Source organism: Fundulus heteroclitus, chromosome 16, assembly GCF_011125445.2.
Source record: "Fundulus heteroclitus isolate FHET01 chromosome 16, MU-UCD_Fhet_4.1, whole genome shotgun sequence".
In the NCBI taxonomy this organism is placed as follows: domain Eukaryota; kingdom Metazoa; phylum Chordata; class Actinopteri; order Cyprinodontiformes; family Fundulidae; genus Fundulus; species Fundulus heteroclitus.
This window is the reverse complement of record NC_046376.1, coordinates 33473054-33485911: the sequence shown is the minus strand read 5'-3', so window position 1 is coordinate 33485911 and position 12858 is coordinate 33473054. Positions and strand designations below refer to the sequence as shown.

The 12858-nt window shown below is 39.6% G+C and overlaps 1 protein-coding gene across 3 annotated transcripts in view; it reads left to right on the top strand.

Moving 5' to 3' along the window:
* The window catches only part of nsfa (N-ethylmaleimide-sensitive factor a), a 46491-nt gene that overhangs the window by 8076 nt on the left and 25557 nt on the right, over positions 1-12858 (top strand). For 2 of the 3 annotated variants that reach the window (XM_036148530.1, XM_036148531.1), the window contains exon 2: positions 7710-7727. The exons of the other annotated variant lie outside the window; for it this stretch is intronic. In XM_036148530.1, the coding sequence (XP_036004423.1) occupies positions 7710-7727 (18 nt within the window). The remainder of the gene's footprint in view (positions 1-7709; positions 7728-12858) is intronic. 3 annotated transcript variants of the gene reach the window in all.

Sequence of the window (12858 nt, the reverse complement as noted above, 5' to 3'; positions counted from 1 at the left end):
CTGGTGCGATAATATTCTGTACATTCCTTTCCTAATTAAAAGAGAAGATTCCTGGTATTTTTCTTTTTTTGCTATCTAATCAATGAGCCGCGCTTTACGTCTTGTCTCTGTCACTGAGAAGGAAAGAGGCCAATGACGTAGGAAAAGGGCACAGAGTAGAAAACAACACCTGGGCGGGGAACAGAAATGAGATGGAAGTGAAAACATTGCAGATATTAAATGTAGGCTTAAAATGACCGTCAGACAGAAAACACCAAGGAGCAAATTTACTGAGGCAAGGAAAAACGAAACAAAAGACGAAATGTTCCAACAATGAGATCCAGCTTGAAATAAGTGAGGCAGAAAGCAAATAAAGTCACTCAAAAAAGTACATCTGAACCACCAATAATGTGATGCTATACAGTGTTATATGATACAATATTATCTGATATGGTGTGAGACAATAGAATATTGAGCAATATAATTTGATGAGATGTGATACAGTACAGGAAAGTATGATGTGATGCAATGTCATTTAATACAATATAATACAGAATGATAGCACATAATATACTATGTGATACGATCTGATAAGACACATTGTGATATAATACAATAAACTTTCTTGTGACCTTGGAGAAACTGGTACTAGGCTCAGTGTCGTTTCAGCTCCTTCACAAAATGTCATTTATATACAGACAATAAGTTATCAAACAGCTAAATACTCCTAATTCATGTTTTTAGCTGTGGAGTGGACCTGTAAATGTAACCATCAAATACATTTTTTTCCCGTCATAATTAAGTTTTGAAAAAGCTAAAACAAAGACCGTTTTAGGCCATTTCACTTTAATGTGAGTGATTAACCCTCATCTGTTAGACTCTTAAACACTGGCATGGATGCATGTATAAACTACTGATTTATTTATTAGTAACTGAAAAGTGAATGAAAGATACATTACTGCCAACAAGTGGACTTAACTACCGACGTGAAATATGTGTATTTTATACTACACAATGGTGCAGTGATGTCAACTTGTTGATATTGTAATATGACTGTTAAACGCATAGCAGTACTATTGTGGGTGATGATTGGGTCTAGTTCACAGACCCAATATCAAACCATTTTTTGTGCGTGTGGGCAAACAGGATACCGAGAGCATGTCAGCGTGTTGCCGCGTGAATTAGAGAGAAATGGTTAATCCCAGATTGTGCAGCACAGGGCCAACCTCTCTGAGCCCTGAGCTGTAGCTATGTTTAGAAAGCTACTCTGCTGTGGTCAGACAGCACGACAGCAACGCTCACACCCAATCACAGCCGACGACAAGTTTGGCTGGAGCAAGCGGCAGCTGTGATTTCCTTTTTTCAACTGAACGATGATGCTTAAAAAGTTTCAGGTACTGAGATTTAGTACAGGTTGAAAACTCTCATCACCATTGTCTCAACACCACACTGATGCTAAACACTGCTAACTGGGTCATGCTGCCTCAGGAGCAACTTGAGGAGAGGGTTGGAAGGATGGACAACAGTCGACGAACAATAAGTTCGGACTGGAAGGCCACGCCAAAAGCAGGACGTGGACTACAGTAAAGGGCATTCTGGGTAAATATAAATGTAATCGAGTAATGATACTAATAAAGTTACTCATATCTTGTAAATACCTTGCTCGATGTCAGAGTAAGCGTGACATCAGTGCAATAAATTTGTATGCGACCAGCCTTGTTCAAAATATGACATTCTCTGTGGTCACAACTTAAACCGGAGGCAACAGGTCTTTTGCTCAGTTCTTCTGAAAATGTTTCAAAACCTGTCTAGGAGCTGTTTATAATTCTGACGGCTCTCACTTGAACTCAAATGAGCTTCTCTTGACATTCAAAATGATATTGCAGCTATAATAACAGAACAAACGTTCACAACAGCTATATGTAGCTTGTACGACTCCCATCTTTGTTTTGAGAAATTTTTGGGTCAGCTCGATGTCCCGCCCTAATCATTTCTATCCAAAGGGGGCAACGATAGTCATAGATCAATTGCAAAGTGTCCAATGTGAAAGCAAACAGCACCAAATGAAAACAAAAAAAGTCAGCTTTTTTCCAGACCAAATGAGTGGACCAATGGATGGTGTGAAAACATCCAAGTCACTCTTATACACGATGCCTAAGCCAAAATATGACTCTGAAGATCCATAAGCCCTGATTAATGCTGACATGGACGAAGAGGCTGTTGTTGTCAGAGCTTAAACTCTTTTTAAATACTTTGATGGTTTTCATTTGATTTGTTTTTACTCATAAGGGCTCTGTTCAGCTGCTTTCACCTCAATTATGTGACATGCCAGCACAGCAGGCAGACAGATGATATATAAATCCACAGTTTTATGAATAAAACACCCTGAAAAGTGGATTACCAGCCAAGTCACACACCCTTCCTCAACAATGACGTTGCAGTGGAGCGAGTCAGCTGCGTCAAAGACACTTTCATAGACACTTTGGCCTGGTCCCTCCTTACCTCTGCTCTTGTGAAGAGAGCACAGCAGCGTCTGCACTTTCTACAGAGGGACAATACAGAGCATACTGACCAGCTGCATCGCTATCTGCTGTGAGGCCTGCAACATCTCAGACTGGAAATGTTTAGAGAGAGTGGTGAAGACAGCGGAGAGAATCAACAGGAGAGCGCTTCCCTTTATCAATGACCAGGGCTCAGACAACCATAAATCAGATTTTTTTTTTTGCAAGGCCATTCTCATTACTTTTAAAATTTGGACTCTGAACTGTTTGAGGCTCCAAACTGACCGACATGCACAGAAGAACAATAGGAATCACTTCACGCAGCCCGTTTTGGTCCAGCAAACATGGAAGAAATAGTTTTTATGAATTAAAGTGTCCAACCATTTGTTGTTGTCAGTGGGTGCTGAGGGGGAAATTAAAAATAAAGCGAAACTCCGGCATTTTACAAAGTTTTGGCTGCACAGAGGTTTGTTTGGCTGCGGAGAAGCAGCCGGGACTGGTGGAGCAGGCATTTTAACAGCTTAACAGAGACCGAGTCATTCATAACTTTATGAAGTTAAGGGCAACTTTTAATAATAGTAATGCCTCTCATTCCACTCAAGGAAGACACTAGTCGCAATAATTTTTATCACTTTGCAACGGGAGCAGATTACGAAGCATTGTCCGCCGTTGAAATGCGATTGAATGGATTGCGATGAGTGAAAACCTCTTCGGCATTGCAAAGTCCTCCTTGTGCAGGATTGTACACCTATTTTGCATGGCCATGTACTATGTCTCTTATCCAAATGTTTCCTATACGAGCCCTCTTGAGTTTAAGTTCTCCTGAGGTCTGAAATCTCGCCGCCACTCCACTGAGATGCGCTGTTGCAGGCAGCTGCTGTGTGCTAACTGCTATCACCTCCATCTGCTGCTGGCGCAACGTTGTGACACGTGTTGGTTGAAAGGGGGTTGAAAAGATCGGAATTTAGCAGTTCACACTGTCATGAAAAACATGGATATCTGTCACATATGGGCAAAAAGAACATACCAAAGACACAAGAACACCATCTTGGTCGTTCTCACCAAAGTTCCAAAAGATCAGATATGGATCTGATTCAGGACTACATATGGAAGTGGCTCAAATGTGACTTCAAAAAGATCAGATTTGGGACAGATCTGAGTGTTCCCGCTGGTTCTAAAATGTCTGACCTGGCCACTTGACCTGAAAAAAACGTGATTTGGGCGACATTTGCTTGCAGTGTGAATGGGTCCTTAGTCTAAGGCTGTGCTCCCACTGCAGGGAAATGCGACCCAAATGCCATCTATTTGCATATGCGACCCATTTTCGGTCTTTTTCATTGCAGTGTGAACGGCAAAACTCCAATCTTTTCATCCCCCGAAATCTTTTAAAAACTTGCAGTTTTGGTTAAAAAGTTGGTTGAATAAAGGGTTTAGTTTGAATTCAGTGTTTGTGCGTTCTGTATCTAAAAATGGGTTGCTAAGCAACAGCATAAAATGGCCAGGGCGGCACTTAAAATATATGTTTTGAATTTGTTGATAATTATCGATATCGATCAATAGGATTTCTATTTTATCGACAAGCTTTTCTTCCTATATCGTCCAGCCCTAAATTACACATCACTTTTTATTGTTTATACTTTGTGAAAATGATGTAATCAGACAGACAAAAATATTGTTCCGTGCAAATGCTGGTAGTTCAAAGAATGAGTAAAAATAAATACTGTTAGTACAAAATCATAGATTCAGGAAAAAGAAACAAACATTTCCAACTGTAAAACTTAAAAAAAAAATTAAGGAAATGTAACTATTATAGTTACCAATCAAATCTGGTAATGGGAGATATTAACTGTGGGAATAATGCCTTCCAAAGCAACATAGATAACGTGCAAGTGAAGAAACTGTGTAAAACTGCTGAAAAACCTTTACTCCAGCCACGTTTAGGAATAGTGACATATAAAAATTTCCCAACAGGGAACAGCAGATACAATACTCTGCTCTGATCGTATCTCGACCCATTGAATGTGCTGCAGCATTACCAATCAATTGCCAGTGCAGACATGCTATTCAGTACGCCGACTCAGGCATCACAGGATGAATAATTTAATGGGGGAGCTTGAAATAGAAGAATATTCAGAATGAGTGGAGAGATACAAGAAAGCCACTCCCTATCTCTGCAGTTTAACACACTTTCAAGGTAGACGCAGCAACGATGGAGACTAAAGAAAGGGGGGCCTTTGGATGCGGCAGTTTTCCTGTCTGGTTAATTTATAAATGCTTAATAAAAAACTAAATGGGGCAAAAGCCGGGTGTGGAAATGATTATGTCATTACTAGAAAATTTAGAGGTGGTGGAGGAATTGTTGATGAGTCACAAGGAAATTCTCCAGGGGGATGATGGTGTTTGTCAAAATGAAGGCAAAGCGATTAAACTAGGGCATCACATTAAGCCAAGACTCATTAAACAGAGTGCTGGTCGAGTTTTTAATATGCAAACAGGATGGGGAGAGAATATTGGAGATTGAAATACACACAGTGCAGAGAAAGATCAGATAATACAGCAGGATAAAACAATATGCTCTAATTAAGATTCAGGACTTTTGTGGGATTGTCTTGATAATACGTGTTTTATATATTCAGAGTCCTGAGCTAAGTGGAGCACTGGCACCGATCTAAACAGTTGAATCACTGCAGTATACGTAAAAATTACATCTTCACATGATGTTGAGTTGATCATATAACAAGCAATAGTTTTAGACGAGGAATTAGAATACAATTAATAATGGTAAACTTTAACACAAAGGTTTGATGTGCTCATTTGTGTATTAGTCAAAATTGACTTAACCTAACCAAATCTCAATCCTTGATAGTTAAAGGATGCTTGATAATTGGAAAATATTGTGCTACCACCAATTTTCAAAAACATCTTGGATGAAAGGAGGTGTGTTGACCACAAGGAGGGATAAAGCTGATCTGAAAAGAGCTGAGCAACGGAATGGTCAAAAACAGTAAAAAAAAAAAATTATGTCCCTGCTTTTGAGCTTTATCATTCATGAAACATGAATGATAAAGCTCAAAAGATTGTTTAAAAGAACAGGTGACAATTTATTTTCAATACATGGGTGCAAAGAAATAAAACAAAATACAGCAATAGTCAGAGTTCTCTTCTTCAGAGTAAACAAATGCTAATTAAAGACAAAATAAACAATCCAAATTACAGAGAAAAGGAAACATGCCACCACCTTCTCAGTGGTGGAATGGTTCCTTTGACTTTTCTCAAACTGACGGGAGTAGTAAAAAACTGGATGATCTAAGCCCGTACTATCCTCCTGTAGCAGCACTGCACCAGCCCCCATAGCACTAGCGTCAACTTTAAGTTTGAAAGGCTTAGAGAGGTCTGGGCTGGCGAGTACAATAGCCTGTGTAAGGAGAGCTTTGATGTAAGGATACAGTTTGGTTAATGAATATGCTACGAGGACACACTGTATATACCTGATGCACCTTGTCCCACTTTTGGCACCTTCTTCTGATTATTGAATACTGAGCCGATTTGACAAGTGAATTTCTCCAATGTGAGATCAATAAAGCCTATCTTATCTTATCTTATCTTATCTTATCTTATCTTATCTTATCTTATCTTATCTTATCTTATCTTATCGTATCTGATCTTATCTTATCTTATCTTATCTTACAGATCAGTAGTTGTGACAAGCAGCTGTAACAAATCTGTTATCCCTTTGTTACCTTCTTGTGCTGTAAACTTGTCCTCTTAGTGATTGTTCTTGTTTGAGCAGTGCATGGTGGCTCGAAGTGAGCATCTTTCATTTTGTTGTGCAATTAAGGTTTTGATTATGAATATAACAATTCTAATTAGAAATCATAATTTTTTTTTACCCCTAACAAATATCCACAGCAAATATATATAAAGCACACAAGAGGTTTGTGATGATTGGACTACTAGCACTCCAATTCTTAATTATTCTAGGTATTAATTATAATTGGAATAATATTAACGCTGGGCTCAGATTAAATGTTGTGTGGATTGTGCTCTTGATCCAGTCACACTGCTCCTACGGAAACATCTCCGGCTCTGGCTGCGGAAATGGCACTGGCGAGAACAGAAGTTTATGTGCTCCTTTCTGTTGCTATCCCTCATAAATGATTAAAAAACTGCCATGGTTTTCATTTTTTTTCAGAAAGTCTTGAACTTCCAGCTCAGGGAGAGTTTTCATTAGTTTCCATGGGAGAAATGAAATCAGAAGGGTGCTCGCAGGGCCTCTGTCTCAGATATGGCTTCCAGAAGCTGTGGCATGACCGTCCTTGGTGTCTGTCAGGACAGACGGCTTCTTGTCATCATTATTTTCTGAGCTTTAAGAAAGAGGTCAGATTGTGCTTCTTGCCAAACAATTCTGTAAAAAGGGAAGCGGTTGAGAATACCTAAGAAACACAGTGCTACACTTTAGTTTGTGCTATTATGATGTTATGTCCTGCAAAATAACTACCCTGCCAACAGGAGAATACTCAAAATCAGTTTGACAGAAGCAAGCATATCAGATATGCTGCTAATAATTTTTGGTTCTCTGATATATGGAATCCATCCATCCATCTATTATCTATACCCAATTATACGTCCGGGGGGGGGGCAGGTGCCAGTCTCTAGCGGTCGGGTCATTGGGTGAGAGGCGGGCTACACCCTGGACAGGTCGCCAGTCCATCACAGGCTGTTATGGAATCTAATTTCTGAATATTTGATATAAAGTTTTCTTTCCTTGCAATGGGCACCTTCATATTACTCTCACTGTCACTCAATAAAAATGCCTATTCACATTTAAGATAACACACTCATGCCTATCCGTGTAAGCATGATGGGATAGGTGTCACGGTGTTTCCCACATGTGGAATAGATGCTGCCCTTTGACATAGCATGCAAGGGGATGAAACCTCCAGACTTGGGGTTAAATTCACAATTGGAACATTAGTTTTATTTGGACAGCTAAAAGAAATGACTGCATTCAGAGTTCAAGTCAAGCGAACCCCAACTCTGGCCTGCATGCAGACTCCTGTAGACAGCATGGGCTTCTTCATTCCTTCATCTGACTGCAGCTTAAATTCATCTGTCTGCAGCCATCACAGTTTCCCACCTCAGTTCTTGCAGCTTCTCCAAGTTCCTTTCTGTCTCAAACACTGTCTTCTGTCCTTCTTCTCTGCTTGCCTGCGCTGGTGCCCCCCCCAGGTCGTAATATTTTATAAGGTATGTATGGATGTGATGTCAAAGGAAGCTGCCATCATCAGCATCATGCAGTGCTGTGAACAAATAATTGCCCTTAACAGATTTCTTCTGGGTTTTTTTTTCACACTTAAATGTTTCAGATCATCTATATCAGTAATGGAAAACCTGAGTAAATATGAAACACTTTTCAAAGGTTGTTTTCATTTTTAAGAAAAAAGCTATGCAACGCTACCTGCCCCAATGTGGAAAAGTAACCTTCTTCTTTGTTAAGGCATTGCTTTACTGTGATTACCCACATTTTTGGGGCCTGGGTTCCTTTTCACCATTTACATCCAGGCCTGGTTACTGCCAGACCTGAACAGTCAAGTCTCTTACAAAGAATCCATCAAACACCATGAAATATGGGAAAAATTTTCAAATGCAACACATCATGCATCTTAAAGGAGTTCAAGAACAAATGAGAAACAAAGACCTGGGCATTAATGGTTTGGAAAAAGTTACAAAGGCTTTTCTAAGCATTTCCAAACACAGTGGAACTCACAGGTACCAAAGATATTGGAAATATAGTAGTAAACCTCCCCAGAAGAGGCCAGCATACCACATCTATTCAAAAAGAATCCAAAACAACATCTAAAAAATTGCATGCCCACCATAAGGTTAGTGTTGATAAAAAATTAAGGAAAAAACTCAACCAAAATGGCATCCATGGCAGTGTTCCCAGGCCAAAACCACTGCTGTGCAAAACAAACACAGAGGCTTTTCTCACAATTACAGGGAAACGTCTTAATGTTCACCGAGACGTTTAAGAAACTATTTTGTAGACTGACGAGACAAAAGTAAAACATTTTGCCCCTAAAGTGACCGACAGTCAACCTTGCTGTTGGTACTGCGATGGTCTAAGGCTGCATTGCTGCTGCACGACCTGGATGACTGGCCGTAATTAAGGGAACCATGAATTCTGCTCTCACCTTAAAGTCCTGAAGGAGTATGTCTGGCCATCAGTTAAAAACTGAGGGTTTTGCACTGGTCCAGTAAAAATCTGTATGTAAATATGACTCAGATGCTGTGATGTGACCTTAAACAGGTCACTCACATTGGGAAACGCTCCAGTGTGGCTGAACTGAAAGAATTCCTCCACATCGACGATGAAGACTCTTCACCAGTTATTGGAAAATTCTTAATAGAAGTTGTTGTTGCCAAGGGTACCATGATTCGTTTCTATCTTTAGAAGGCAATTGCTTTTTCACACAGGGTTGGGTTGGTTTGGGTAGCTTTTTTTCCCCCTCAATAAATATGATAATTATTTGAAAACAGCATTCTGTATTTACTCAGGTCATCTTAGTCTGATAATTATTTGACAATCAAACAAGGAGGGCCTTAAAAAGCAAAAGACCAGACCTTATCCTCAAACAATCAAATGCTCTTTTTCATATCACTGCATGCAATGTTTGCTATTTCCTCTCTGAATGGAGAAGTAAATGCGCAGTACATGCATCGCTGCTATCAGCCTCCTTCCTGAAGGCGGCATGGCAACTCAGTCAACGGACCCGATGCAGTCCCTTACGCTGTGTGCCACCTCTGCAGCTAAGCACCTCAACGGAAACACGTGCTCACAAACATTCATTAATCAACTCTGCTGTTGCACTTCAAGACCTTGGAGCTCAGGACCAAATTCCACTTAGAGCGTTGTCATTTTATTCCAGCACAAATCAGCCTACCTTATGACTAAGGTCAAGATGACTGGCGTTACGACCCCAAAGGTCTAGGGGTACAGGGGAGGTAACATAAAAAGCCAACACAAAAGAGTATGAGAAAAAAATTTAACAATTTATTGATAAGTTGGCTATAGAAACAATATGTACACTACCAAAAAGGACAGGACATGATCTAATGACAAAAGAAACCCAAAGATGACTTAAGGCCACAAGAACTAAGGTGTTGATGCTAGAAACAGCATCAACACTAAACAAACCACAAGACAAAACCAAAACGTCAAACTAGTAACACAACCAGGAATTGAAAGGCTAAAACCGAGTGCCACGGCAAATTGCCAGACGAGTGACACAGCCTTCAATAGTCAGGTTAAACGAGTGTTACAGTAAAACAAAAACACATCACAACAAACAAAACACAACCGGCAGTGTGGCAAGCTGCTCTAAAACACAGCTGCCCTGATTGCATGGGAGAGCTGAGTTTAAATAAGGAAGGCTCTCCACGGATTGGTGAGGCAATCAGGCGAGTGTCCAATCCAGAATGGGGATGATGGTAGAAGGAAGTAGCTGAAGGTGAACTAGGAGAAGACTTCAGGAGCTTTGCAAGTTTCCACAGTGGGGTGCCACTGTCAGGAAGATCCAACTACACCTGAAAACATATTAGAAAGAAAAAAACAAAACAGACCAAAAAGGCCACTGGCCGTAACAACTGGTGTACAAGCCATGACAAAAAGGCAGCAGATAACGTCTCCCTTTATCTGAGAAGGCACCACAATTGAAAGGTTCATTTTTCATTAAACATGAATTTAACATTTACAAAAGCATAATTACTATAATACTCTGAACAGGTGCAAACAGCTTGGTCTGATGGCACCCATTCCCAGCAACTAAACTTTTAGGTCAATATATCTTAAAGTAAAGAGTTTCTAAATTTTCTGTTAGGTCGGACCCGCTGATTCTGATTTTGACTGATTGCAGTCAGACCAGTGTTGATTTTAAACAAGCTCGGGTGTCAGAGAGCACTGTTGGGTCTTGCTGTAGTTACCTACTTCCATTTAATCCATGAAACGATGGCCGTCGTTTGAGCGCCAGGGAAAGAGTTTCCGTAAGTCCCAAGTCCTTTAACCTGATCCATTTTCCTAAAATCCCTGTCTGTCAATTGACATGGTGCCATATGTTTGTAGGACACATTCAGGCTAGTCCTGTCCGTCATTTCAAGACTAAGCTTGATGTTTGGTGGGCACCCTTGCATGAATATGAAACTGACCCAGCAAGAAGCAGCCAGTAGATGTGTAACAGCAAGTTCAGTTCATCAGACAAAACCGGGCGTGACACCGGGTTCAAGGGAAAGAGAAACAATGTTGTAGCGTTTCAATATTGTGAGATCATGCTACTCACCTAGCGTCCAGAAATAGGTTTTGTTTGGCCTCAAAATGACTGAAATATATTCACTGGATTGAAATCTAAATCTAGCGCCTAAGTTCATTGATAGTATTGTGGTACATGTAGCGGACTCAATTTGAATAGTCTTAATACGACTCCAGTTTAAAAAATGTAATGGCAGTTCAGGCAAACACCAGTTTCCAATCCTTTAAACTGCTATCACTGCTCTTGATTATTTATGGGAGTCTACTTATACTTATGTTGAAGACTATTTTGCCCTGTATGGGCAATTCTGTTTAAAACAGAATTTGCTCTGATTAAATGGTTAACTAAGTAATGTGGATGTCGGTTCGTGGCCTTTTGAGGCTGGAGTTTCAGCAGGAATGATGACCAAGTGGCAGTATGTGGAAGCAGCAATACATTTATTTGTTGGTAGCAGCATTCACTCTGCCAACCAACTACCAACCAACCAACAACCAACTTGTTTTACAGACACAATCACTGCCTTAAATACCCTCTGCTGATTAAGGGTCAAACCATTCTGCACTAAACAATTTACTATTAACTTTACCTATAAAATACAATATTTACATAATACAAATACACATACACATTCCCACCTATTTTTTATAAATATTTTATCTTTTAAACCCACACCTAAAAACCCCTTAAAACAAATGTGCAAAAGTTCCCCCCTGCTTTTCCCATGGTCTCTCCCGGAACCTATAAATGGTGTCTGGACCCCCGGGGAAGCATTTGTCCAAACACCCTGGAGAGGACATAGAAAACAGGTAAGTCACCAACTTCTAACACTTTGTTTAGTCTCACACTTCTCACAGATTCTACACCACCATTTGCTTAAGTTTCCTGACAGTAGACCTTAGCTCTAAATAACAATTCTTCTTTTCACAGAGCCCACACCATTTCCCAATGAGGAGCAGCTGTGCAGAACCTGAACAAAAGGCTACATGCTAATTATTAAAATATCCAATAAATATTCAATAAATAGTTAAAAATTCTTGTGTGCAAATGGTTATTTCTGTGCAAAGTCATGCTTAAAGTGCTGTGCCAAACAAAGTGCTAATTAAGGTGCAAGTTTACAGTGCAAAAGTATTCTTAAAGTGCAATACCAGTTACTTTTCCTAAAACAGTCCCAGTAATGAAGGCCTCTTCATTACAGTGGACAACAACAAAAGTGGTTTACTTTTGTGGGACAATAATGCCTTTATACCCAATGCATACAATGGGGAAAGTCAGACGTGACAGTTGAAAAAAAAAAACACACACAAAGACAGAGTTACACACTAGATTAGTAATATAAATGACAAGATAGTTTAAAGTTAACTTTGAAAGAAAAAGGGAATGAACTTATCAGAAAGGCAAAACAGAGAATATTGAGCAATCATTGATCATACGGCATATTCACTAATTGAGCAATATTTTCTGTTTTCCCCTTTCTGATAACTTCAATCTCTGAGAGGCAAAAAAGAAATATTGCACAATTACTACAATTGTCGCCATATGCCATTAAGTTACATTTGTCCAAGATGAAGAGTACAGTTACCGTCGGTAATTAGCACAGCACACTCCTTGAAAAAAAAATCCCTTTAATTTATTCTTTGTCAGATGCAACAGAACAACATCCAAATGCAGAAACAACAGGCAAAGGTTGTGCTGAGATGAAAGAATAGAAAAGACCATGAAGAAAACTTGTTACCCATGAAATTACACTAGCCAACACGGAAGCAGTCTCCTTTCCAGTTTTTACCAATGTTTTTATTTTGTGGTCATTGCAAATATATGTTGTTTAAAAGATTAAACCCAATGACACTGTTGATACCCAAGGCAATGATGTTCCTCCAGAAGACGGGATCTACTTTGACTATGATTTTAGCCGTATGCTTTTTATCAAAATGATTGCTCTGCATATTTATTTATTATGGTCCGGTCCTAATTGCACAACAAATGTTTTATCCGGATGATATACAGTTTTTTTCCAGGTTCCTGAAAGAGGATTGCAAAGATTCTCATTCCAAAGTTGAAAGCAGTTCATTGTC